Source organism: Oryctolagus cuniculus, chromosome 6 (genome assembly GCF_964237555.1).
Source record: "Oryctolagus cuniculus chromosome 6, mOryCun1.1, whole genome shotgun sequence".
NCBI classification, from domain to species: Eukaryota; Metazoa; Chordata; class Mammalia; order Lagomorpha; family Leporidae; genus Oryctolagus; species Oryctolagus cuniculus.
Window position 1 is genome coordinate 165,863,313 of NC_091437.1, and position 25,900 is coordinate 165,889,212.

The 25,900-nt window shown below is 49.9% G+C and overlaps 1 protein-coding gene across 45 annotated transcripts in view; it reads right to left on the bottom strand.

Annotated features, from left to right (window-relative positions):
* The window catches only part of PTK2 (protein tyrosine kinase 2), a 297,953-nt gene that overhangs the window by 125,302 nt on the left and 146,751 nt on the right, over positions 1–25,900 (bottom strand). For 41 of the 45 annotated variants that reach the window (XM_070075578.1, XM_070075572.1, XM_070075548.1 and 38 more), the window contains 5 exons: positions 16,485–16,625; positions 15,924–16,001; positions 13,898–14,005; positions 11,933–12,050; positions 2,240–2,270 (listed from right to left, as the gene is read on the bottom strand). In XM_070075578.1, coding sequence (XP_069931679.1) covers positions 2,240–2,270; positions 11,933–12,050; positions 13,898–14,005; positions 15,924–16,001; positions 16,485–16,625 — 476 coding nt within the window. Of the gene's footprint in view, positions 1–2,239; positions 2,271–9,868; positions 9,992–11,932; positions 12,051–13,897; positions 14,006–15,923; positions 16,002–16,484; positions 16,626–25,900 lie in introns of those variants that run through there. The other 4 variants (XM_070075582.1, XM_070075581.1, XM_051828994.2 and 1 more) reach the window with 2 other exon arrangements.

Consider the following 25,900-nt stretch of genomic DNA (forward strand, 5'->3'; position numbering starts at 1 on the left):
GGGCAGTAGGGGTAGCATCGTGGTCAGCCGGTAAAGCTGCCACCTGCAATACTGTGGATTCAAGTTCAAGTCCCGGCTGCTCCAATTCCCATCCAGCTCCCTGCTAATGCACCTGGGAAAGCAGCAGAACAAGGCCCAAGTCCTTGGACTTCCACACTCATGTGGGAGACCCAGAACAAGTTCCTGGCTCCAGTTTGGCTCAGCCCTGGCTGTAGTGGCCATTTAGAGAGAACCAGCAGGTGGAAGCTCTCTCTCCGTCTGTCTGTAACTCTGTATCTGTAGAACTCTGCCTTTCAAATGAACAAAATCAATCTTAACCAAAAAAAAAAAAAAAAAAAAAAAAAAGGAAAGGAAAGAAGGAAAGGGGGGAGAGGAGAAGGGCGTGGGAGCACGAGGGGTACCACTGGACAGAAGGCACGGGTGTGCCTGTCCAAAGGCTGCTGTCTGAGCACTGGCTTTCAGGAGTTCCCCCACTGCCTAATTAGGAGGCTGGCTCACCACGCCCCAACCATAAACACTGCATGACTTCTGCCGAGTTCTGGATCTCCTCCAGGAGTCTGGAATTTTAGTACACTCGACACAGACAGTGAGTGCGTGGCCAGGCCCAGTGGACTCCAGGCAGAGTCCTTGGTAGTCAGCATCTCAGACATGTGGCCCAGCTCAGTCCTGGGGAGTTAAGCACATCCATGGGACTACGGGGAGAGGGTCTCCGGAAGCTCACTCATCACCTCTAGACGCCACCCTACGTGCCGTTCCTGTCACTGAATCTGCCTTGTGTCTCCTACTTGGGAGTCAGCAGAGAGAACTGCCGAGCTGGGAGCAGTCTTGGGAACCCCTGCAGAGAAGTCCCCAGGAGCAGCCCAGAGAGGTGACAACATGGCTAAAAAGGGTGGTGGGGGAGCCCGTGGGGATGGGGAGAAGTAGCTGAACATGACATATTCAGGAAGCAGAACTGGCGGAACCAGCGGTGGACCGGCCAGAGAGGAGGACAGGGACAAGGCGAAGGCGAGGCCCAGCTGCCCTGCTTCTCCCTAGTGCTCGCGGCTATCTGCTCCTCTCCGAGCGCCAGCAGCCCTGTGAGCACGTCCCATGCAGCCGTCTATTTACCTGGTAAGTGAACATTTACATTTTATCTTCCAGATCCTGGTACCCAGTTCCAGGCACACTGCAAGTAATTACCTAAGTTCTTCTGGCATTACTATTTGATTCCTTTAATAGTATTTAACAATACATCTGTAAAATTTGTGACATAGGGGCCAGCACCGCGGCTCACTAGGCTAATCCTCCACCTGCAGCGCCAGCACCCCGAGTTCTAGTCCTGGTTGGGGCACCGGATTCTGTCCCGGTCGCTCTCTTCCAGTCCAGCTCTCTGTTGTGGCCCGGGAAGGCAGTAGAGGATGGCCCAAATGCTCGGGCCCTGCACCCACATGGGAGACCAGGAGGAAGCACCTGGCTCCTGGCTTCAGATTGGCACAGCGCCAGCCGTAGCGGCCCTTTCGGGGGTGAACCAATGAAAGGAAGACCTTTCTCTCTGTCTCTAACTCTGTCAAAAAAAAAAAAAAAAAAATTTGTGACGTAGTAAAAAATGAAACCGTTAACACAATTACTTCTACAATTTTGTTAAGATAGCCAGAATAGAGTTGACCATGAGGTTCTAATGAAGGTGGGAAATATATATATAGCAATATTTCAAAACAGGTCCTCTACGGTGCTGTGGTGTAGCGGATTAATGCCCTGGCCTGAAGCACTGGCTTCCCATATGGGTTCAAGACCCAGCCACTCCACTTCCAATCCAGCTCTCTGCTGTGGCCTGTGGAAGATGGCTCAAGTCCTTGGGCCCCTGCACCCACGTGGGAAGACCTGGAGGAGGCTCCTGGCTCCGGATCAGCGCAGCTCCGGCTGTTGCGGTCATCTGAGGAGTGAACCACCAGATGGAAGACCTCTTTCTCTCTGCCTCTCCTCTCTCTGTGTAACTCTGACTTTCAAATAAATAAATCTTAAAAAAAAAAAAGCCCTCTAAATTATTGTCATTGAGATTTTCTGTATTGAACAAAGGGAAAACTAATTTCTAACTTTTCAAATTAACTTAAATACCTAATATTTTACATTTGAAGTGTTTTTTCCAGTTCATTGATATTCACAGAAGTTTAACTTTTCAGGAAAATGAATAATAAAAGCATAATGATTTTCTTAAAGTTCTAATACAATAAAATAACAATACGCACAAAACAGCACTTACTTTGGTATTGATGGCAAAGCTCGTTCACCTTCTGGGGGAAAAGAAGGAAAAAGAGAATGATTTTCCTTTTCATGGTTTTGTAAAGATCATACACAGTAATCAGGGGAAAAGGGTAAGCTCTATCCTGATTTTTAGCAATAGCCCATTAGAGTCACACTATAGGTTTTCATGGTTTTATTTTCAGTATTTATAACATACACAAAAGAACTGTTAAGTGAACAGCATTTGAAAGATACTACCTAAAGTGCAAGACTTCCTGTCCCAGGAGACTAAAGTCTGGGGGATTTTTTATGATCAAAGTAAGCATTCCTTGTCAAAGAAATGAACCTTCTACAAACCGAGAAGATTGCAAATAATGTGATATCAACACAAGTGTCATAAGACAGTAAGCTACTGTGAAGTAATAGCAAAGTTTTGAGAAAGATTGCTATTGGAAACAGCACCATTTAAAACAAAATAATTATCAGTCGGACTTGCCCCAAATGGTGGAGTTAGAAACGTGCCAGGGGATTCCAATACAATCCCATCAAGGTGGCATGTACCAATGCCATCTCACTAGTCCCAGTGATCAATTTCAGTTCACAATTGATCACATTGGGCCGGCGCCGCGGCTCACTAGGCTAATCCTCCGCCTAGCGGCGCCGGCACACCGGGTTCTAGTCCCGGTAGGGGCGCCGGATTCTGTCCCGGTTGCCCCTCTTCCAGGCCAGCCCTCTGCTGTGGCCAGGGAGTGCAGTGGAGGATGGCCCAGGTGCTTGGGCCCTGCACCCCATGGGAGACCAGGAAAAGCACCTGGCTCCTGGCTCCTGCCATCGGATCAGCGCGGTGCGCCGGCCGCAGCGCGCCAACCGCGGCGGCCATTGGAGGGTGAACCAACGGCAAAAGGAAGACCTTTCTCTCTGTCTCTCTCTCTCACTGTCCACTCTGCCTGTCAAAAAAAAAAAAAAAAAAAAAAAAAAAAAAAAAAACACAATTGATCACACTGATAGGTCTAAGAGTCAAAGGGATCACACAAACAAGACTAGTGTCTGCTAATACTAACTGACAGAATCAAAAAGGGAGGGAACAATCCAACATGGGAAGCGGGATACACAGCAGACTCATAGAATAGCAGATGTCCTAAATAGCACTCTGGCCTCAGAATCAGCCCTTAAGGCACTCGGATCTGGCTGAAGAGCCCATGAGAGTATTTCAGGCATGGAAAGCCAAGACACTCTGGGGAAAAAAAAAAAAAAAAAAAAAAAAAAAAAAACACCTAAATGAAAGATCTCTGCGAGTGAGATCCCAGTGGAAAGAATGGGGCCATCAAAGAAGGAGGTACCTTTCTCTGAAAGGAGGAGTGAACTTCCATTTTGACTATGACCCTGTCAAAATAAGATCGAAGTCGGCGAACTCAAAAGGCTTCCATAGCCTTGACAACTCATGACTAGAGCCTAGGGAGATTACTGACATCATAAACAAGAGTGTCAAATTGTTAAGTCAACAACAAGAGTCACTGTGTACTTACTCCTCATGTGGGATCTGTCCTTAGTGTGTTGTCCAATGTGAAGTAGTGCTATAACTAGTACTGAAACAGTATTTTACACTTTATGTTCTGTGTGGGTGCAAACTGATGACATCTTTACTTAATATACACTAAATCTATCTTCTGTATATAAAGATGATTGAAAATGAATCTTGATGTGAATGGAATGGGAGAGGGAGCGGGAGATTGAAGGGGTGCGGGTGGGAGGGAAATTATGGAGGGGGGGCATTGTAATCCATAAACTGTACTTTGGAAATTTATATTTACTAAATAATAAAAAAAATTAAGTATCTATTAACTACAATGCTGTCAACCAGGAGTGAATTTTAGTTTTTTCCTTTGGAATGATTTTTTTAAAACATTTACTTTACCTGTATGAAAGGCAGAATTAGAGAGAGAGGGAGATTTTTCATCCACTGAATTACTCCCCAAATGGCTGCAACATCTGAGCTAAGCCAGGCCAAACACCAGGAGCCTGGAACTCCATCTGGGTCTCCCACATGCGTGCTGCAGCCCAGGCACTGGGCCACCTTCACTGCCTTCCCCGACAGTAATGGCCCACGCACTGGGCCATCCTCGCTGCCTTCCCCGACAGTGATGGCCCAGGCACTGGCCATCCTCGCTGCCTTCCCCGACAGTGATGGCCCACGCACTGGCCATCCTCGCTGCCTTCCCCGACAGTGATGGCCCACGCACTGGCCATCCTCGCTGCCTTCCCCGCACAGCAACAGAGAGCTGTATGAGAAGCGCTGCAGCACTCACGTAATGCCAGTGTTGTAGGAGGACAGCTTAAACGGCGATGACACAAAGCTACCAGGAATTTTTTTAAATTTTATTTAAAAAGAAAAGAGAAGCATGGGACAGAGAACTGTCCATCCACTGGTTCATTCGTTCAATGCCCGAACTTCACTTGGGAGTCGCAAGTGGGAGGCAGGGACCCAGGGACTTCAGCCATCACCTGTTGTACATCAGCAAGGAAGCAGGGCAGGGCCCCACACACGAGCGCTGCAATACAGAGTGTGGATGCCCCAAACGGCAACTCAGCCTCGCACTCCTGGAACGGACTAGCACCCTCACACTTACCACACCGCTAAATAACAACTCAGCCTCTCACTCCTGGAACGGACTAGCACCCTCACATTTACCACAGTGCTAAATAACAACATTGGGCTTCGCAAGTCATTCACGTGGCACTCTTCTGAATAATTTTTTTAAAAGGATCTATTTCTTTATTGGAAAGCTGGAGTTCCAGAAGACAGAGGGAAAGAGAGAGACAGACAGAGAGAGAGCAAGGGAGGGAGGGAGGAGGGAGAGAGGGATCCTCCATCTGCTATTTCACTTCCCAGATGGCCACAACGGCCAGGGCTGGCCAGCCCAAATTCAGGAGCCAGGAGCTTCCTCTAGGTCTCCCACATGGATGGGAGGGACCCAAGGACTTGGGCCAATTTCTGCTGCTTTTCTCAAGCCATTATCAGGGATCTGGACCAAAAGAGAAACAGCCAGGACACAAACCGGCGCACACATGGGGTGCTAGTGTCTCAGGAAGCAGCTTTTACCTGCTGTGCCAAACGGCTGGGCCCCACCCAAATACAGTCTATTAAGAAGGATTACCTTTTATATTTGAAGTGTTTGATTTTTTTGGAATTAAGATTTTTAATTGTAATTTCAGATAACTGTTTTTCTCTACTGGTTTTCAATTATACAATTGACATAACTTGTAAGAAATCTAAATGACAGGGACTGGTGTTGTGAAGCGGCGGGCAGCGCTGCCTCCTGCCACACTGGAATCGCTTCTGCGTGCAGGTCCGAGTCCTGGCTGCTTCACGTGCGACCCAGCTCCCCGCGGATACACCTGCAGGGGCAGCAGAAGACGGCCCAAGTACTGGGACTCTGCCACCTACACGAGACCTGGACAGAGTTCCTGGATGTGAACTGGGCCTGGCCCAGTCTGACTGTAATAGCCATTTGGGAAGTGAACCAGCAGATGAAAGACCTCCCTCCATCTATCGCTTCCTTTCTCTCTGAAACTCTGCCTTTCAGATAAATCAATAAATTTAGGGAGAAACAAAAAAGCACTATCCACAGCTGCTGATTTAAAAAAGGAAGAAGTACATGAAGGGACACAACGCGGAAGAACAGTCGCGGGCTCCCAGCACGTCAAACACAGTTCCGTTCTCACCAGAGTACTCAGACTCCACAGTTGGGAACTTCATCTTCCAGTTTTTTTTTTAATGCTTATAAACACATACACAACACACATGTCTTTGGGTATACACAGACACACATGTAGGATTTAACAAATAGTAACAATAATAAAGCTATCACCTCTCTTTTGGTACTGAATACTTTTATTAAAAAAAAAGATGTATATGAAAGACTGAGTGACAGAGACCACCTGCTGGTTCACTCCACGAACGCCCACAAACACCAGGTTTGGGCGAGCCAGGAATTCTACCGGGTCTCCAGCACCTCTGGTTCCCGGTGCCTCCGCAGCAAGTCGAGAGGGCATGCGGGGTGGCTCTGTGCTGCAGCAGGGTGAAGCCACTGCTTCCAACACACACACCCTACGTGCAGCGTCAGCTCACATTCCAGCTACTCTAACATACGGCTCCAGCTCCCTGCTAACATGACTGGGGAAGCAGCAGAAAATGGACAAGTGCTTGGGCCCCTGGAGCCATCAAGTGAGCCAAGTTCCTGCCTCGTGGTGGCGGCATACATATGAGAAGTGAGCCAGCAGACGGGAGATGTCTCTCTCTCTCGCTCCATCCCTCCCCTTTTCTCTTTGTAGTTCTGCCTTTCAAATGAATAAGCAAATAAATACATATATTAATAAAAGAAAAGCAGCAGAGTAGCCAGGACTAGAACCAGTACCTCATTATGGGATGTAGGCCTCCAAAGGGGTGGCTTCACCCAAGCGCCAAATGTCCGCATCTGTTGTCTTACCTCACCACTCCATCACTGGGGCACATGCCCTCATTTATTTACTCATCCCATCTTCTAGCCTTTTGCTTTTGTAAATCATGTTACCAGTGAATGTTCCTGTGCCAGCGAGTGCCAGGACACGTGCTAAACACCCATCTGAACACGCTGAACCCACTCACACGGACATGGTGTGAGAGCACATTTTCTAACAGCCTTGCCAAGAGTGGTTTTAACCAGTTGTTTGATCAATCCAGGAAGTATAAAATATTATTGCTTCTGTGTCCACGGGTTTCCTGGATGTCCATTCTTCTATCAGCCGCTCTTTTTCTATACTGAGTTGTTTTATTCAGTGAGCTGACAGCACCCTTGAAAAATAAGATGTAAATTCTTCACTGTGTCAAATATTTTCCTCTCTCTGCTACAGCTTTAAAAATGTGCTTTAACTAGGTGTTTTGTTTTTTTTTAAAGATTTATTTATTTATTTGAAAGTCAGAGTTACACAGAGAGAGAAGGAGAGGCAGAGAGAAAAAGAGGTCTTCACTCCCCAATTGGCTGCAACGGCCAGAGCTGTGCCAATCTGAAGCCAGGAGCCAGGAGCTTTTTCCGGGTCTCCCACTGGCAGTGCAGGAGCCCAAGGACTTGGACCACCTTCTACTGCTTTCCCAGGCCATAGCAGAGAGCTGGATGGGAAGCAGAGCAGCCGGGACTAGAACCAGCACCCATATGGGATGCCTGCGCTTCAGGCCAGGGCGTTAACCTGCTGCGCCACAGCGTCAGCCCCACTAAGTGTTATAATAAACGTGAATCCCGCCACTGTTGTTCTTATACTTTATGGGTTTTATGTCATGCTAGAAAATCTCTTCTCACAGTGAACAGTTTGCCTCCATTTTATCTACAGAAAACCTATGTAAGAAAGATGAAACTGTGACTCTATATTAAATTGAAAAAAATCTGTCCTCTAAGGATTTTACTGAAGAATTATTAAAATTTCATTGATTCTAAACACTTTTTGCAGGTAAGGGACAAGTTACTTAATATCCTATAATCAGGTCATGTGTTGATTCTCAAGAATATCAGCCCAGAACACTTGGCTTGCAGTTCTTATTTTAAAATTATCTTTATTTATTTTTTTTAAAAAGGATTTATTTACAGACAGAAAGGTCTTCCATCTGCTGGTTCACTCCCCAATGGCTGTAATGGCCAGAGTTTGGCCAATTCAAAGCCAGGAGTCAGGAGCAGGAGCTTCTTCCGGGTCTCCCACATGGGTGCAGGGACCCAAGCACTTGGCCCATCCTGCACTGCTTTCTAAGGTCTTTAGCAGGGAGCTGGATGGAAGTGGAGCAGCCAGGACTTGAACCTGTGTCTGTATGGAATGCTGGCGCTGCAGGTGTAGGCTTAACCTACTGCGCAACAGGACAGACCTCGGTTCTGATTATATTTTCCCCCAGTCAATATCCTCTTTAAAAGGACTTTACACCTCCACAGTAATTTTGGGAAATCAAAGACTAGCAAGGTGCATCTAGGTATGTCCATAGCTCACTTGCAGCACACAAAGCACTATTACCAATGTGCCCTGTTCTGTGTGCACACACATGCTGCCCACCATTGGGGAAACTCTATATACTCTAGACAAGAAACACGGACACATATATAACTGTTATTTAATGCACATTAACAGGAAAGTAATACAAATAATTTGCAGAAAATTTTAAAATTTTTCTATTTTAAAACATACACATGGGGCCGGCACCGCAGCTCACTTGGATAATCCTCCACCTGCGGTGCGGGCACCCGAGTTTCTAGTCCCAGTTGGGGAGCCGAATTCTGTCCCAGTTGCTCCTCTTCCAGGCCAGCTCTCTGCTGTGGCCTGGGAAGGCAGTGGAGGATGGCCCAAGTGTTTGGGCCCTGCACCCGCATGGGAGACCAGGAGGAAGCACCTGGCTCCTGGCTTCAGTGCACCAGCCGCAGTGCGCCAGCCACAGCAGCCATTTGGGGGATGAACCAACGGAAGGAAGACCTTTCTCTCTCTTTCTCTCTCTCACTGTCTAACTCTGCCTGTCAAAAAAAAAAAAAAAAAAAAAAAAAAAATGCACACAGGGCTGGCACTGTGGCGTAGTAGGCTAAGCTTCCACCTGCGGCACCGGAATCCCATATGGGCACAGGTTCAATTCGCGGCTATTCCTCTTCCGATCCAGCTCTCTGCTATGGCCTGGGAAAGCAGTGGAAGATGGCCTAAGTACTTGGGCCCCTGCACCTGCATGGGAGACCCAGAATAAGCTCCTGGCTCCTGGCTTTATATCAGCCCAGCTCCGGCCATTGATGCCATTTGGGGAGTGAACCAGCAGATGGGAGACTCTTCTCCCTCTCTGTAACTCTACCTCTTAAATAAAATAAATAAATCTTAAGGAAAAAAAAGGACATATATTCTCTTATGCACATTTAGGAGGGTGCTTCAGAACCTCATGGGAAAAATACATTATCTTTTCATTTAATTATTCATAAACTTTTTGAAGCCCTCTCCTATTTCTAACTATAAGCTATTGTCTATGTTAATTCAACCATACAATATATCTCTACCTCAGGGATCTATGAAATATAGTTACATAGTACATAAATATTATATAATCATATAATAATATTATATTAAGCAAATTATTCATTATATTAAAACAATTATTCATTATATTAAAACAATATGAGGGGGTTGGCAGTGTGGCCACCAGGGGACTGACCGAGCGAATGGAACATCCTTCTTTGACTCTCCCTCTAACTCTTTGAAATAAATAAATAGTTTTTAAAAAGACACAATGTGGGGACCAGCGCCGTGGCTCACTTGGTTAATGCTCCACCTGCGGTGCCGGCATCCCATGTGAGCACTGGGTTCTAGTCCCAGCTGCTCCTCTTCCAGTCCAGCTCTCTGATGTGGCCTGGGAGGGCAGTGGAGGATGGCCCAAGTGCTTGGGCCCTGCACCCTCATGGGAGACCAGGAAGCAGCACCTGGCTCCTGGCTTCGGACTGGTGCAGCGCCAGCTGTAGCAGCCTTTTGTGGGGTGTGAACCAATGGAAGGAAGACCTTCTCTCTCTGTCTCTCTCTCTTTCTCATTGTCTATCTGTCAAATAAAAAAAAAAAAAAAGAGAGAGAGAGAGAGACAATGTGAAATCGGTAACAATCAATGTCCTACCTTGCTTCTTACAATGAGCACTTTCATATGAAGAAAGAACGTAAAAGCATTTCAGTTCATGATTTGGTATCGGAATATTCTTGCGAGGGAGCAAGCAGAGCTAACAGTAACGTCCGCAGAGGGAGATGCTGGAGTTTTACACGCAGAATGGTTCACTTAGTGCCTAATGTCAGTGTGCACTAACATACCAACAAAGGACATTCTGGAACATCAGGATGGAATTTGGAAGTTTACTTACAAATCAATGTTACAATTCATGCTTTCCCTGAAGTACTATGTTTGTGTGAAGGAATTCTCCCCCAAATTATTCACACGGCATCTGTGAGGAGTGTATACTACTGTGTACAGCACAAAGCGAGAGGAAAGTGCTGTGGCAGAGTAGGGGGGCCTCCGCCTGTGGCACCAGCATCCATGTGGGCACCAGTTTGATTCCCGTGCTCCACTGCTAATCCAATTCCTTGCCAATGGCCTGGGAGAGCAGTGGAAGGTGGCCCAAGTGCTTGGGCCCCTGCACCAGCATGGGAGACCTGGAGGGAAGATCCTGGCTCCAGATTGGCCCAGCTCTAGCCACGATAGCCATTTGGGGAGTGAACCAGCGGATGGAAGACCTCTTCATCTGTGCTTCTTTCTTTCTCTTAACTCTACTTCTCAAATAAATAAATAAATCTTTAAAAAAAAAAACACACACACAAAGCAAAAAATGAAGCGCACGGGGCTGGCAAAGGTTCTAACTGACAGCATCTTCAGATTTCTGAAAGTATCTTCATTACCAGGTTTCACAGCAAGAAAAGTTCAGTAAGTATAAACTGTATTTCAAAAAAACAAAAACAAAAAAACAAAAAAACAGATACAGGCTTTACTCGTGTAATCAATGTCAGAAAACACTTTTGCTAGAAAAGCCGTGTCCTGGAATCACAGAGATTTTGTTTACTTAGTAGACTTCTGGACTGTGGCTTCAGCTACTGATCCCAGAGCCAAACACCATCAGCACCTTTTATACGGGTCCAAGGACTCCTCCGCTGACACACAGGCTGCTTCCCCAGCAGGTGAGCGGGCTCCCTGGGCTCCAGGGGACCGTCACTGGCCCCCTACTCTCTTCCCGAGTGCACTCGGCTCTGCTCACTGGGACACCACACAGCACTTGGGGAGTCTACTTCACAACACCCAGTCCCCGATGTTGAGTGCTGGAGGGGTGTAGTAATAAGGACAAATTCCACGTACAGAGGCCACCTCCTGCAGGGCAAAATGCTGCTACAACTAAACCCTAACAGGCAACGTCAGTGCTAGCAGCACGCCGAGATCACACCATGACGCGTGGCGTGCCAGGCCGAACAACAGAGCAAGTCAGCTTTCTGCCAACGCTGCGGCAGCAGGGCCCGCTCCGCTCGCAGCACAAACCAGCGCAGGATTCTGCACAGGAGGACACCAAGGGCCCAGCCCTGGGCCTCTGAGTGGATGCAGTGCCAAAGCTCAGGCGTCCCCTGCTTCCCGCCGTGCTACCACCCTCTGGAGCACTTTCACTTCGTCACTTCAGAAATCCAAACCTGCTGCAGCAGCCCTTGTCAAACACTCGCAAGAAATCCATTGTTGCTGCACAACGCCAGCCTGTTGCTTCTTAGATACTTAACCATGCTAATGCCGATTATACACCAGGATTTCGAATTTATTTTGCTCTTCTACTGCCTTAAGCATTTGGGACATACAAGAAAAAATACAAAACAGACTACGCACAATGTGAATTACAAGGTACACTTTTTAAAAAAATCCAGAATATAATTCTTGAAGTTTATTTAAAAATACTGGTGATAACCGAGAATCTGCTCTAAGTAGTTCAACAGCCAGCACTGTGGGCAGGACAATGCTTTCTGTACTCTCCCTTCGAGTCCAGCCTTGGTCCATGGCAAATGCAAGCTGGACCACGGCCCCAGAGAACCACTGGGCTGAGTTCTCACCCGGCCCTCACGTCTGCAGTCACCTAGAGGCAGGCTGAGCAGCTGTGGCGAGCGAGTTTGTCCAGCAGTTAGTAATAACGCACTGGGGACATGCAACCGCAGAGGGGCTCACCTTTCTGGGGTCTGATGATAAAGGACTGTGTGGCCCCGTTCACCAGCCGGCAGTATCCATCTATCAGGTCAGCCATATTCTCTGCGATGGTTAGGGAGGGTGCCGTCACTGTGAGAGGCTAACCAGGGGGAGAAACCAAGAAAGAGACATTATTGTTCTTGCCCGTAATCAAAGGGACAGCTGCACTGTGACATCAGACCTCTACATATACTTGAAAACAGCCCAGAGTGGGAGTGAAAAGAGATCTGTCATGAGAGATCTGAGTGAAAACGGAAGCTTGATATTTAAGGACATTACTCCTAGAATACTTCACAGAGGCAGACTCAATGGAGGCTGATTTCTAGAATCTCCTTCAAAATGTCTAGCCCCTGTGGCACTCTAAGGGATGAATTCAGATAATCAGAACGTTAAATTTTGACTTATTTTTGAAATTAAGAGTAAATTTTCAATCTGTAATTTTTCTTTTCTTTCTTTTTTTTTTTTTTTTGACAGGCAGAGTTAGACAGAGAGAGAGAGAGAGGTCTTCCTTCCATTGGTTCACCCCCCAAATGGCCACTACAGCCAGCACGCTGCGCTGATCCGAAGCCAGGAGCCAGGTGCTTCTCCTGGTCTCCTATGGGGTGCAGGGCCCAAGCACTTGGGCCATCCTCCACTGCCCTCCCGGGCCACAGCAGAGAGGTGGATTGGAAGAGGAGCAACTGGGACAGAACTGGCGCCCCAACCGGGACTAGAACCCGGTGTGCCGGCGCCACAGGCAGAGGATTAGCCTAGTGAGCCGTGGCGCCAGCCTGTAATTTTTCTAACATAAAAAAATTACTGAAATTTCACTAATTTTAGGACATATAGAATGTTCTGCCCAAGGCTTGAGAAAAATCACTCTTTTCAACATAAATATGTCCAATTTTGATAAACTTCCTAAAGGCCTATCTCTGGTATTGTTCAGAAAATAATAAAAGCTGTACTTTATTTTCAAGTACAAGAATGTCTTAGTTATTCATGTTCTCCTTCTAAATGAAGTCTTTTTCTAACCTGCGTTATCCTAAGTGGTATTTCCGGGATAACGGAAGGAAAAGATGGAGAAGACGGCACAGCATCCTTACTGAGAACTCCGGGAAGTCTCCATCTGCAGCAAGCGCTCAGCACTGCACGGTAATGTCTGCTTCCCCCCCACAGTCAGTGGACTGTGTGGCCTCACGGAGCCTCACGGAGCCTCAGGGAACAGGGGGAAGCATCTGCCCGAGTCGGGAGTACTGCAGACCCACCCACCGGGGCAGTGGTTGCGACGGACAAGGAACCCCAGACAGCGTGCATCTCACACAGGCACAACCGCGACGCCACCGACCGCTCGGGTTTCTCTGTGCAACTGAGCTCCACAGAGAGGGCCACCTTACACCTGTCTGCCTCGTGGTCACTCTCACGCCACTTCTCTTCTTCCTGTGCTGGGGCAGGCTGAGGAGCACACGCTGTGGGTTCAGGCTATTGTAAGAGCGAGCCCCATTTTTGCCAAAAACTGTGACCTCGGCCAACAAACCCATCCCTCAGGTCCCTTCCCACAGAACGTGGCTGGCTGCAGCACATCCCAGTGCCTACCTTGTTTGTTGACAATGGCACAGGACCCTTACGGAGGAGGAGGGGCTGTCTTACTACGAGTGCTACAGCTCCGGGGACGGCACCCACACGCACGGTCGGGGAAATGACGCGGCGCAGAGGACACAGACGCGCTTGCAAGACGCTGACTTCCTTGACCCTTCACGGCAATCCCCGATTATCTTCATAAGAAGGCTTCTGGTAATGTTTACGTCTGTCTCCTGCCTTCCTCCCAGGCCATTCAGCCATGACTATGTGTACTGGAACCTCATGATTCCCATGACCCATCAACACTTCTCCCTCTTCCTAAAGAGAACTGCGAGTTCTGACACACCACCACGACTCCGTGTCCTGCTCGCAGGCTCTCAGGGCCCTCACCTCGGGTGCGCCGGCTATTTTGAGCTGCAGCATTCCTTTTCTGTCCTTGTCCTCGCTGTTTGAATACTGAATGGTCTGCACTTGATTGAAGTCAGCCAGATGTGTGGGCTTTGGAAAGACAAGGTCAAATCGTTAGACTCCGGCCAAGAGACCCACTTCATGGATTCTGTTAACTGTTCTAGGAAATTCTCACCAATCCCACCCCCAACCCATTCTCTTGCAGAGACCCTCCCTAAGACTAAAGCCTGGGGGAGAAAACCATTGTTAAAGTAGGCCCCACCAGAGCAGCCCCGTGACCCTCTCCTGGGACAAGTCTGCCCCCCCCCCCCCCCCGCCCGAAGATGAGACGGTCACCAGAGAGACCAGAAGGCCAGGAAGGAGGGAGGCAGAAGGCTCCTCTGACTCGGCTGCCGTGCCAGCCTGGGAGGGACCTTACGGGATCTCGGTGGGAGTGACTCTGTGCTGCTACAAGGGTACATCCAAATGCTTGTGGAAAAAATAGAATTAAAAGATAAGCTTCTTCTGGCACAAATTTCTTGAAATGCATAGTTTTTTAACAACATACATTTCCAGGAAGTTTCTAAAGATCTGATATACGTGATTTTTCTTTTATTAGATTTCTTTTTTTAGATGTATTTATTTATTTGAAAGGCCGAGTGAGAGAGACAGGGAGAGTTAGAGGGAGAGTTCTCGCACTCCCTGGTTCACTCCCCAAATGGCTGCAATGCCGGAACAAGGCTGATCGGAAGCCAGGAGCTACTTCCGGTCTCCCACTTGGGTGCATTTTCTACTGCCTTCCCAGGTGCATTAGCAGGGAGCTGGACAGGAACTGGAGCAGCTGGGACTCAAAATGGCGCCTACATGGGATGCCAGCACTGCAGACGATGACTTAATCTCCTAAGCCACAGCACTGGTCCTTGATATACATGACTTTCAAAAGTTTTGTAACACGTTATTTATTTGAGAAGCAGAGACACACAGAGGGAATGCACGCACGAGTGCACACACAGCTCCACCTGACTCCACGTTGCTGGTTTCTCCCCCAAATGCTTCAACAGCCACAGCTGGGTCAGAATCAAAGCCAGGAGCTGGGAACTCAATCCAGGCCTCCCAAAGCGGATGGCAGGAACCCAGTGACCTGAGGTGCCACCACTGCCTCTCAGGGTCTGCGCTGGCTGAGAGCAGGTGTCACGAGCCGGAGCCGGAGCCAGTCTAAGGCAGCACTCCAATGTGGCGCAGGGGCGATTTCATCTGCAGGCTAAGCACCAACTCTGCATTTCAAAATTTTTGTGCCAAAACAAACTTGCGACTCTATTTTTCCATAATCACTGTCAAGTACCCTCACAGGATGTAACGAAGCCAGGGAGACAACAGGTATCTAAAGGACCCTTCCCATGCAGACTGAACCTTAGAACACATCAAGAATGCTACACTCATTTCTCTGAGTAGAATAAACCCCTCTTGACCTCACGTCTCCGTCCTTCGAGCATTTCACGACCACAGTCACTCTGCACGCGACAATCCCTACACACTCTAAGTAAAAGATCCGCGTGGCCAAAGCTGCCCTTACTGGGGATTAGCCCTTCCCTGAACCGCACAGCACAGGAGACGCCAGCGAGGGGAGCTGCAGCTGCTGCTGTTTCACTGGCCAGGGCGGCTCTGTGTCGGCTGACAGGCGCCGAGGAAGGCGAGCAGGAACTGGAGCTGCGTTGTGAACATTTTTTTTTCTAGAAATAGCAAGAAGGGGCTGTTTCAAAGGATATGAGTACAAATACACTGAAACCTTACGCAGAGCATGAACTGGGACAGCCCCATTCAGTTCTTGCTAAAGGCATACACAGCTTTAGGAATCATTCCTCCAAAACTGAACGCTCTCAGGAGTTCTGACACAGTGCTAGCTGCTCTCGTACGGCTCCCTTCCCTGGCCAGCAACAAATGCCATGCATCTGCTAACTGCAAAGTGATGTCTTTTTCAAAAGAATGCCCATTGTCTTGATTCAACGCCTCTTCTGGCAGAAGTACTCACGTTGCAGCCCTTGTCCGTCAGGTAGCTGATCCCTTCTTCTGGGCCAATTGCCAGCTCCACTGAAATAATCCAGCTTGACTTTTGAAGGGGAGATGGTGAGGACAGCAGCGCCGGAAGGAAGAGAGATTTTAGATAAAGAAGCACGGGTACACTAAAGAACCCAAGGGCGACTGGCCTGGCTTGCTACTGATCTACCTAAACGCGTGAAAGACCACACTGGTCACTCCCCGACCCAGGAGGCTGAGCCTAGACAGACACACTGCGCTCTCTCCACTGAGAACCCAGTGGCTCCTTCGGGAAGGCTACTGGAGCAGGTGAGCTACAAACTGCGGGGCTGGAACACAAACGCCTGCCTCCGAACGCAGGCCCGCTGTTGGGAAGGAGATCTTACTCTCACACTGAGCCAGCTCCTCCTGCATCCCCCCACCTGAAATGACAATAACACCCTGATGCTGGGAACAAGAAGTCCCAACTTGGCTTTCCTTCCGTGAGAAACGTGCATGTTCCTGTGAAGACGGTTTGCAGATGGAGCCGCCCAGTGCCCCCCGCTGCCATACGCACCCCGAGCGCGCACTTGAAGCACTCCTTATCGAATCTGTACACTGGAGAGAGGATCTCGAAGAATTTGAGAATACTTTCTTCTCGGTTAAGGTTGGCAAACTGTCTAAACGTCTGCTGGATCAGCTTTCTGAGTGTTTTGGCCTGCACGAGAAAGGACGAGACTCTTCAGAGAAACAGGGCACAGACGGCCGCAGTAGTGGGGTTTCCTTCCTAACCCCAGAGAATACACCGACTGCCATCCACAGGGAACAGCACACTTAGCAGAGCTTTACTCATCTGTCATGCCTGTAAGATGCACAGAACTTGCAGTCTGCCATCTCGGCCAGTGTTAAGCAGGCAGTTCACTGGTAGTTATTTCCTGAGCAGAAATTTGTACGACACTCCTGTGTCTATCAGAACCTGTGGGGAGGGCACTGGACAACAGGTACCACCCAGATCTCAGCCAGAACCGCACATCCATTCCACAGAGGGGGAAGCTGACACACACGGGCACATTCATTCCAGGAGAGGGGGAAGCTGACACACACGGGCACATCCATTCCAGGAGAGGGGGAAGCTGACACACACGGGCACATCCATTCCACAGAGGGGGAAGCTGACACGCCTTTCTGAAAGCAACACAAATCACAACACATAGAAAATCACGACCCTCAGTGCAAAATAAAACTGCAGGCCATTACTCTTCAGGAATTATTAAGGCTATTCACGCAGACTCAGCAGCAAGGAGCCTGACCACAGAATCATTCACAGTCACCCTTCAGCAACACCTGAACTCTGGCGTACCCATCTACACAGTCAACAGTGCATGCAGTCCTGAAATTCGGTTCTGTACAACTAATTTACGGAGTAAATCAGTATCATGGTGTTGCGTGAAAAAAGCTGACGGTGCAGAATGGACGCACCACACAGAAGGAGGAGGCGAGACACAGAGGCACACGCGGGCGTGGTCAGCTCACAGCAAAGCACACGGGATGGACAGCCCAGCTGTGCTTTCCCCGTGTGATTGACGACCGATGGTGTTCAGGTCGCTTTCCGCGGGGTTTTCAGTGAATTCCCAAAGCCCTGTGCAGCAGAGGGAAGTACTTCTCAGGCAGCAGGACCCCAGTGCAGCTTCGGGAAGCAGCCTGAGGATCATGCGATGGGGTCCAGTGCGGGGGCCAGAGATGCAGGCCGCCACGGCTCTCCTCCTGCCGTGCAGAGCAGCGGCGGCCTCTGACGCGGTTTTACCAGGGGTGCTCTGGCTGCTGAATTAACCCCAACACGAGCACACAAACAGAAAACTGAGAAGCAGTCGGATTCCGGATTTATCGTGAGAAGAGAGCCAAGGAGGACAGCTCTCGGGACGGAGACGAGAGAGGCTGTGGGAGGAGCAGGACGGGTGAAGGGTGGGCTGACACAGGAGAACATCAGGACTCCAAGCAGAGCGCCACACAGGCTGTGGTGCTCAAGAGGGAAGTCCTGACTGGCTCCTCACAGAAAGGAAGCAGAGCCGGAGGCGGGGCGATGGAGTGGGGCCCGGCCAGGGGCATCACGCTGGACTGCGGCTGCCACGCAAGCACAAGGAGGCCAGGAGTGTGGGGCATACGCATTCGGTGGGTGGTGGAGGTGGCAGCCTGTCTGCGGCGGCTGCGAAGCCCCGTGGATCAACGCATGACTGCGTCAGGGACCTCATTGAGAATAGCAGGACAAAGAGGAGATGCAGTGGGAGAGTGGGACACCTGCCACCAGGGAGGGACAGAGCCACTGGAAATGGAAGAGCAGAGGGAGGGGCTCGAGCAGGGGTGAGGTGAGGACACAATGGTCGGCCGACTTCGCTGAGCCTAGAGAGGCAGACTCTGAGGATTACGAATGTTCAGTTTTCTCCCAGGTAGCTTTGCAATCGGGGGAGGGGGGGCAGGCTACCAGGAGAGTGGAGCAGAGCGGCCCGCCACGCTGCAAGCGCTGTGGCCCAGGTTACGCTGCTGCTATGCCAGCTTGAGTCTGGCTCTCTGCTCCTGAACCAGCTCCCTACTGAGGCACCTGGGAACGTGGTGGACAACGGTCCACGTGCTTGGACCCCTGCTGCCCATACAGGAGATCCGGATGGAGTTCCAGGCTCCGGGCTTCAGCCTGGCCCAACCATGATTCTTATGGCATTGGGGGAATAAACCAGAGATGGAAGATCTTTCTCCTCCTCTCACGCTCTCTCTCCTCTTCTCTCCCTCTGCCCTCTTGTTCTATCACTCTGCCTTTCTTTCCTTCTAAGATTTATTTGTGTATTTGAGAAGCAGAGTTACACACAGGGACAGCAGAGGGAGGGAGGGACAGAAGAGAGGTCTTCCATCTCCTGGTTCACTCCTCAAATGGCCACAATGTCTGGAGCTGGGCCAACATGCAGCCAGGAGCCAGGAGCTTCTTCAGCGTTTCTGAGACTGTCCGGTGGCGCTAGGGGTCTTCAGCGTTTCTGAGACTGTCCGGTGGCGCTAGGGGTCTTCAGCGTTTCTGAGACTGTCCGGTGGCGCTAGGGGTCTTCAGCGTTTCTGAGACTGTCCGGTGGCGCTAGGGGTCTTCAGCGTTTCTGAGACTGTCCGGTGGCGCTAGGGGTCTTCAGCGTTTCTGAGACTGTCCGGTGGCGCTAGGGGTCTTCAGCGTTTCTGAGACTGTCCGGTGGCGCTAGGGGTTTTCAGCGTTTCTGAGACTGTCCGGTGGCGCTAGGGGTCTGTGGGCCCTCACAAGCAGGCTGCCAGCTGTGCTGAAAGCTTGTCTCCAGACCAGCCAGCGTCTCCCCCACTAATAGCTTCTTGTGCTGCATGTGTGACCTATGGCTGCAAATCATGCCTTCAAGTTAGTTGCAATCTTCCACCCAGAGCGAGCAAAGGAGGGTGGTGAGCCCTAAGGCAACAGGCTGTCTCCAAGAGGCCCCCCTCTCCATCTCCATGAGCCCCGAGTCAATCGACATAACGGCTGTGAAACCCCCATCCAAAGGGCACTCCCAATAGAATGGCCCAGTGAACTGATGGTAAGGCCGTAAAAGCCCTGGACACTTCCTCAAAGCCAGTGCCCCGCTCCAACACTCTACCTGGCCTCCTCCGGGACCAGACGCTTTTCTGTCAAATAAAAATGTCTGCCTCTTTGCAAACTGCTTCCCAGCTTTTTATTTCTATATTGAGCTGAGGAAATAAACCCATGAAACTCACTCCTGTAATCGCCCTCCGCTCTGCGACCCACAGCAGCTCCCCACACTGATGCAGGGGCCCAAGCTCTTGGGCCTTCTTCTGCTGCTTTCCCAGGTGCATTAGCAGGGAGCTGGATTGGAAGTGGAGCAGTGAGGACTTGAACTGGCGCCCATATGGGACACCGGCACTGTCAGCAGAGGCTTAACCTTCTAAGCCACAGAATTAGCCTCGTCTTTTTTTTTTGAAGTCAGGTGACTATTACAAGCCCCGCCGGAAGTACCACTGGCGTGGAGCTGGGCGGGCAGAGGAAGACAGGAACGGGTGCTTCTGAGCCATCTGGACCTTTCTATGAGCAAGGAATCCAGGGCGACTGGAGTTTGTATGGCACAAGTGGTAAACAGAAGGAGGGGAAGGAAAGAAAGCAAAGCCATGTTAACGCCACACACGTCTGTGATCTCAACTACCCAGAGGGCAGCTGGACACAAGTCCGTGGCTCAGAAGAGAGCAGGGCTACTGAAAGTCACCAGGTAAGGGCCTTACAGACACAGAACTGGATGTCACCTGCACCTAAGACAGGAGACAAGAGAGGGCCAAAGTCAGGGAGGAGGCTGGCCAACAGCTGGTTTAATGGGTGAGTATCAAAGAATGGAGCAAGAGACTCCTAAACTGCTCCAAGGACTAACTAAAGCTTTAGACCTCAAAATCTAAATGGAACAGAAAGGAAATGGGCTCGAGGTTAGCAAAGCTTGACTACAAGGCTTACCACACAGAAGATAATAGGTCAGATGGAAGCTCCGCAAAGAACACCTGCACTGTGTGTTCTGGGGAATGTTCAGGGTACAGGCTATGTTACCCCTAAGACAAGCCCAACAGTATTAACCATCAGTCTGGCCCCAGGTTTTCCACGCTATGGCTGCCTACACAGGTCTGTGTGCTCACCAGGTGACTTGAGACCAGATGTGGAGACATTTTACACAGCCAATCACAGGATCTTTGCTTCGTCATAAATTAACAAAGCATCTTTCTAGGAGTTAACTGAAAATAAACCAGTCCCTAAGAAGTCAGTCTGCTCCCCTCTGGACACAGAATGAATTCACTAAGGAAATTCTAGTTTGCGCTCGGCACTTGGAATACAGTGAAGAATCACAACAGATACCTCATCCTCAAACTCAGCCAACAGTAAGAGGAGGGGCTTTCTGATCTTCAGTCCTGGGGGCACAATGCTGCTGGGCATGGATTAAAACACAGTGCAGGCCGGTGCCGCGGCTCACTAGGCTAATCCTCCGCCTGCGGCGCCGGCACACCGGGTTCTAGTCCCGGTCGGGGCTCCGGATTCTGTCCCAGTTGCCCCTCTTCCAGGCCAGCTCTCTGCTGTGGCCAGGGAGTGCAGTGGAGGATGGCCCAAGTCCTTGGGCCCTGCACCCCATGGGAGACCAGGAGAAGTACCTGGCTCCTGCCATCGGATCAGCGCGGTGCGCCGGCCGCACTGCACCGTCCGCAGTGGCCATTGGAGGGTGAACCAAGGGCAAAGGAAGACCTTTCTCTCTGTCTCTCTCTCTCACTGTCCACTCTGCCTGTCAAAAAAAAAAAAAAAAAAAAAAAAAAAAACAAAAAAAACCACAGTGCAGAAAGCAAGGGTGCAGGTGCAGGGAGACGAACTGTCTTCACAGGCACCCGGCAAGGCGGACACTGTTGCTCACACGAAGAGCTGTGACACAACTCCAGCACTGCTTGCGTTCCTTCCAGCTCCGGGCGAGGCTCAGGCCACTCCTCCCCAGGCACTGCCCCCGGCAGCAGGGAGAAACTGAACACTGATCTCACCTTCTGAATGCACCTGACAGCACAGCACTTATCTAACACGGCCTCTGTGGGTGAGAGGGGAGCCTCAGTGACCTCAAGGCCTCCAAGGACAGGGTGTGGCCCACAAACCAAGCCTCAGTGAGGAGTGAGGAGCGAGTCTGCACTCAGAACTTGGGTTTATAACCTCTCCAATACACAACATGAACAAGCAAACGTGGCTCTCTCCTGTAACTGAGGATTCTCCTTCCTAGCACGTGAGGAGGAAGAACGCTCAGACTTCAGTGTCAGCAGCTGTCACAGAACAGGCGGCTTTGGGGCCGGCACTGTGGTGCAGCGGGTGAAGCTGCCACCTGCAGCGCTGGCATCCCATATGGGCACTAGTTTGAAACCTGGCTGCTCCACTTTTTTTTTTTTTTTTTAATATTTATTTATTTACTTCAAAGTCAGAGTTACACAGAGATAGAAGGAGAGGCGGCGGGCGGGGGGGGGGGGGGGGGGCTCTTCCATCCACTGGTTCACTCCCCAACTGGTCTCAATGGCCAGAACTGCGCTGATCTGAAGCCAGGGGCCAGGAGCCAGGAGCTTCTTCTGGGTCTCCCACACGGGTGCAGGGGCCCAAGGACTTGAGCATCTGTACTGTTTTCCCAGGCCATAGCAGAGAGCTGGATCAGAGGTGGAGCAGCCGGGTCTTGAACCAGCGCCTATATGATATGCAGGCACTGCAGGCAGTGGCTTAACCTGCTATGCCACAGCATCGGCCCCAACTGGCTGCTCCACTTCTAGTCTAGCTTCCTGCTAATGTGCCTGGGAAGGCAGTGGAAGACGGACCAAGTGCTTGGGCCCTCTGCACCCATGTGAGACACTTGGAAGAATCTTCCTGCCTCCTGGCTTCAGTCTGGCACAGCTCTGGCCGATGCACCATTTGAGAAGTGAACCAGCGGATGAAAGATCTCTCAGTAACTCTTCCAAATAAAACAAATAAATCTTTAAAAATAGAGAGATTAGGCTGCCTCAGTTTATGACAGGAGAGGTCTTCCAGAAGTTCATGGGAAATATGATTTCAAACATCTACACCACAACAAACTTACCTTTTAACTCATTTTTCCATGAACTTTTTGAAATCCATGAAATAACAAATTAGAACATGGCAGCAGTTGCAAAGAATGGTTGTCACAGGAGCATGGGGACCAGAATATAACGGCAAATCCTTAACATTCATGATTCTAACAAGAACATTTTTAACTTTGGTAAGTACTGACATGACACGCAGATCACACAGATCTAATCACGTGAAAGAGGTCCAAGAAGGAGGCCAGTTCTCTGCTTTGTACTGAGTTCCCAACAGCTGCTTGTTCATAAATTACAGGCAGCAGGCTGGTCATTCTTTGAAAATGAGTGTTCAACATCCACTCCCTGCAATGCTGAACGCAAGGGTGTAGGAAGAAGGCAGGTTCCAGACGTCGACACCTCGCTGGCACTGAGAGCACGGGGTCCAGTTGCGGGGCTACTGGCCATTCTCCTTGGGGCTCTGAGCACCAAAGCACCAGCTCAGCTCCATCACACTGAGCCCTCTCGGGCTCCCTGTGCTCCAGCTGCTGACCTCCAGGGTCTGAGGGCACAACCTCACTGGACGGAGCACCCCAGACCCACCCACTCCACTGCTTCTCTGTCTGACTGCACTGAAGAGCCCGAGGTAGCAACAGAGGCCAGGCCCTGCTCCTCCTCCTCCTCCTCCACCTCTCAGTGTCTCCTGGTGACTAAGAAATGGGCAAGAAGGGGGTGAGCTTTCAGAACAGCAGCTGGAGTGACAGCTAACACCCCAAATGTCTGGTGCCTCAGCGTGGATCCTAGACCCGCTCCCGACTCCAGCTTCTTGCTAGTGCTGACCCGGGAAGCAGCGGGTGAAGGCTCGAGTTACACAGGGCTCCTGCCACTCACGTGGGAGGCCCAGATTGAGTGACTGGCTCCCAGCTTCATCCTGGCTCTGTGTGGGCTGCTGTGGACTTTTGAGGAGTCAAACAGCAGAAGGGAGCTCTCTCTCACTTCCTGTCTCTGCCTTTTAAATAAATAAAAAATTTTAAATGGTTAAAAGGTCAGATTTTATTTAAAAAAGAAAATAAAACGTATATGCTGCTCTCTTACAACAGAAATGGAAGCCATCAGCTTGTACCAGAGTCAGTCATCAGTCTGGTCTTGTTTTATTCCTCCCAAAATTCTCTCAGGAACCAATGTGCATGGAGGTAAGACCTAAGCTGCTCAGGCTGACCATTCAACCTGCTGGCAAGCTTCGAGAAAGCGAGCACACGCCCCGCGAACAGGCAACTCTGCAGTAAGTGACCTGCAGATCACTCGTACGGGTTTGCTGGAGGCAGTCGAGCACAGAGCAATGTGTGAATTCTCTGAATGCTGCTTCGCCAGCTTGGACACGGCTCCAAGCTAAACCAGCCGGGGACAGTGTCAGATGACAGCCACAGTAAATCCACGGGCAGCTGGGGGAGGGGTCATCTGCACTCACAGTTTCCCATGCACCCTCTTCTTTCTTGCTGCCTGTCCAGGAGTGTCCACAAGCTTTCCCTAAAGAGATCTACAGGACTCAGCACTGGACAAAAACTGGATCTTGACCTTCAGAAAAAACTCCAGCTAGTTTTTCATGTCTACCTCAGAAAGCACCTGTTGGTTCCTAATTTCTCAGTGAGGCAAAGCTCCACAAAATGTAGCTTCCTCGCATCTCTGGATCCGTATCAAGGCACTTCGAGGACAGCTAGGAGCAGAGAGACCGTGCCGCGCTACTGCTCAAACCTCAGCACCCTGCCTCCTCAGAGTTGGGGACAAGCATCTGTGTGTGGACACGGTCCAACTCTAACTCTAAACCACCTTCCAGGCAGACAGTTACTAAGGAAGTGTCACTTCTCCACAACGAAGCAGTATTAGGAGGCTGGTCATCACAAACGGCTGCTCATCAATCATACTGTCTTTGCCACCTAGTGACTCACATATGCTGCTAGCAACAATGCACTCCTATAGGGCTTCCAGATGCAAAGGGTCTGTCATGAAACAACAGGCTAAGAATGGATTATTAAGGAATAACTTTTCCGCCCTTCTACCAAGTACTAAATAGGGATTTTTTTTAAATTTATTTGTTTAAAAGGTAGAGTGACCGAGGAGGCAGGGAGACAGAGAGAGATCTCCCATCCACTGGTTCATCATTCCCACATGGCTGCAAAAGCCCATGTGGGCCAGGCTGAAGCAGCCTGCGCTCCAGAGCTCCTGAAGCCCAGAGCTCCACCAGGTATCTATCGCCCATGGGTGCAGGGGTCCAGGTGCTGGGATCATCCTCTGCTGCTTCCTCAGGCACTAATTAGCAGGGAGCTGGAGCGCAAGTGGAGCAGCTGGAACCTGCACCTGCACTCTGATCTGCATCGCTGGCTTCACAGTAGTGGCTTAACCTACTGTACCACAATGACAACCCCTACATTCAGAACATTAGTAGTGTACAAAAGGTGGGCCTTTTTCCTCCTACCTACAGGGTCTCCAAGCAGACAACTGGCCTCATTCTCCCTGTCACCCCCACTCAGGTCCCAGCACAAAGCAGGCATCAGGAACTTACTAGTGAACAAACACAGATGTGGTGTGTTCCTTGTCCAAAACCCTTAAGATCAGAAGTATTTAAGATTTAACAGTATTTCAGCAATGTCACATTTTCATACACATCACCAGTTGGACATGCCTAATTCGAAAATCCTAAATGTTCTAAAATTATAAACTCATGCTCTTTGGATTTTCAGATCAGGGATGTTCAACCCGTATCAAGCCATGCATTTCTGTGCTCAACAAAGTTCATCTGAAGTGGTCAGCTGCTGATCACAGAAATTACAATGACCACTCGCTTCTCACAGCACTCCTGGGGCCAGCACTGTGGAACCGCAGGTTAAGCGCTGCATGTGAGGCCCATGTTCCACACTGGAGTGCCAGTTTGACTCCAATCCAGCTCTCTGCTGATGCACACAGGAAGGCAACAGGTGATGATGTGGGAGACCCAGACGGAGTTCTCAGTTCATGGCCTTGGCCTGCCCAGCACCAGCTGTTGTGGCCATCTGAGGAGTGAACCAGCAGACGGAAGACCTGTGTCTTTCTGTCTCTTCCTCTCAGTCACATGACTCTTCAACAAGCAATAAGCTCTTTAATGAAGTACTCTAGGGAACTACTCTTATTATTCAGGAATTGGACAGAAAAGGAAAGAAGGGAAACAGGAAGGGAAATGGTGGAATTGCCGTCTGGAAGCCGTAACAGAGAACAGCTCTCTTTTTTATTCTTTCCTCCTCCTTCTTTTGAGGAGGAAAGGAGGGAGGAGGACAGGGAGAGGAGCGGGGGGGGGAGGGGGGGGGGAGAAGCGCAGGTGGGGTGGGAAGGATCACTATGTTCCTAATGTTGTATTTATGAGATACATACAAATTAAAAACT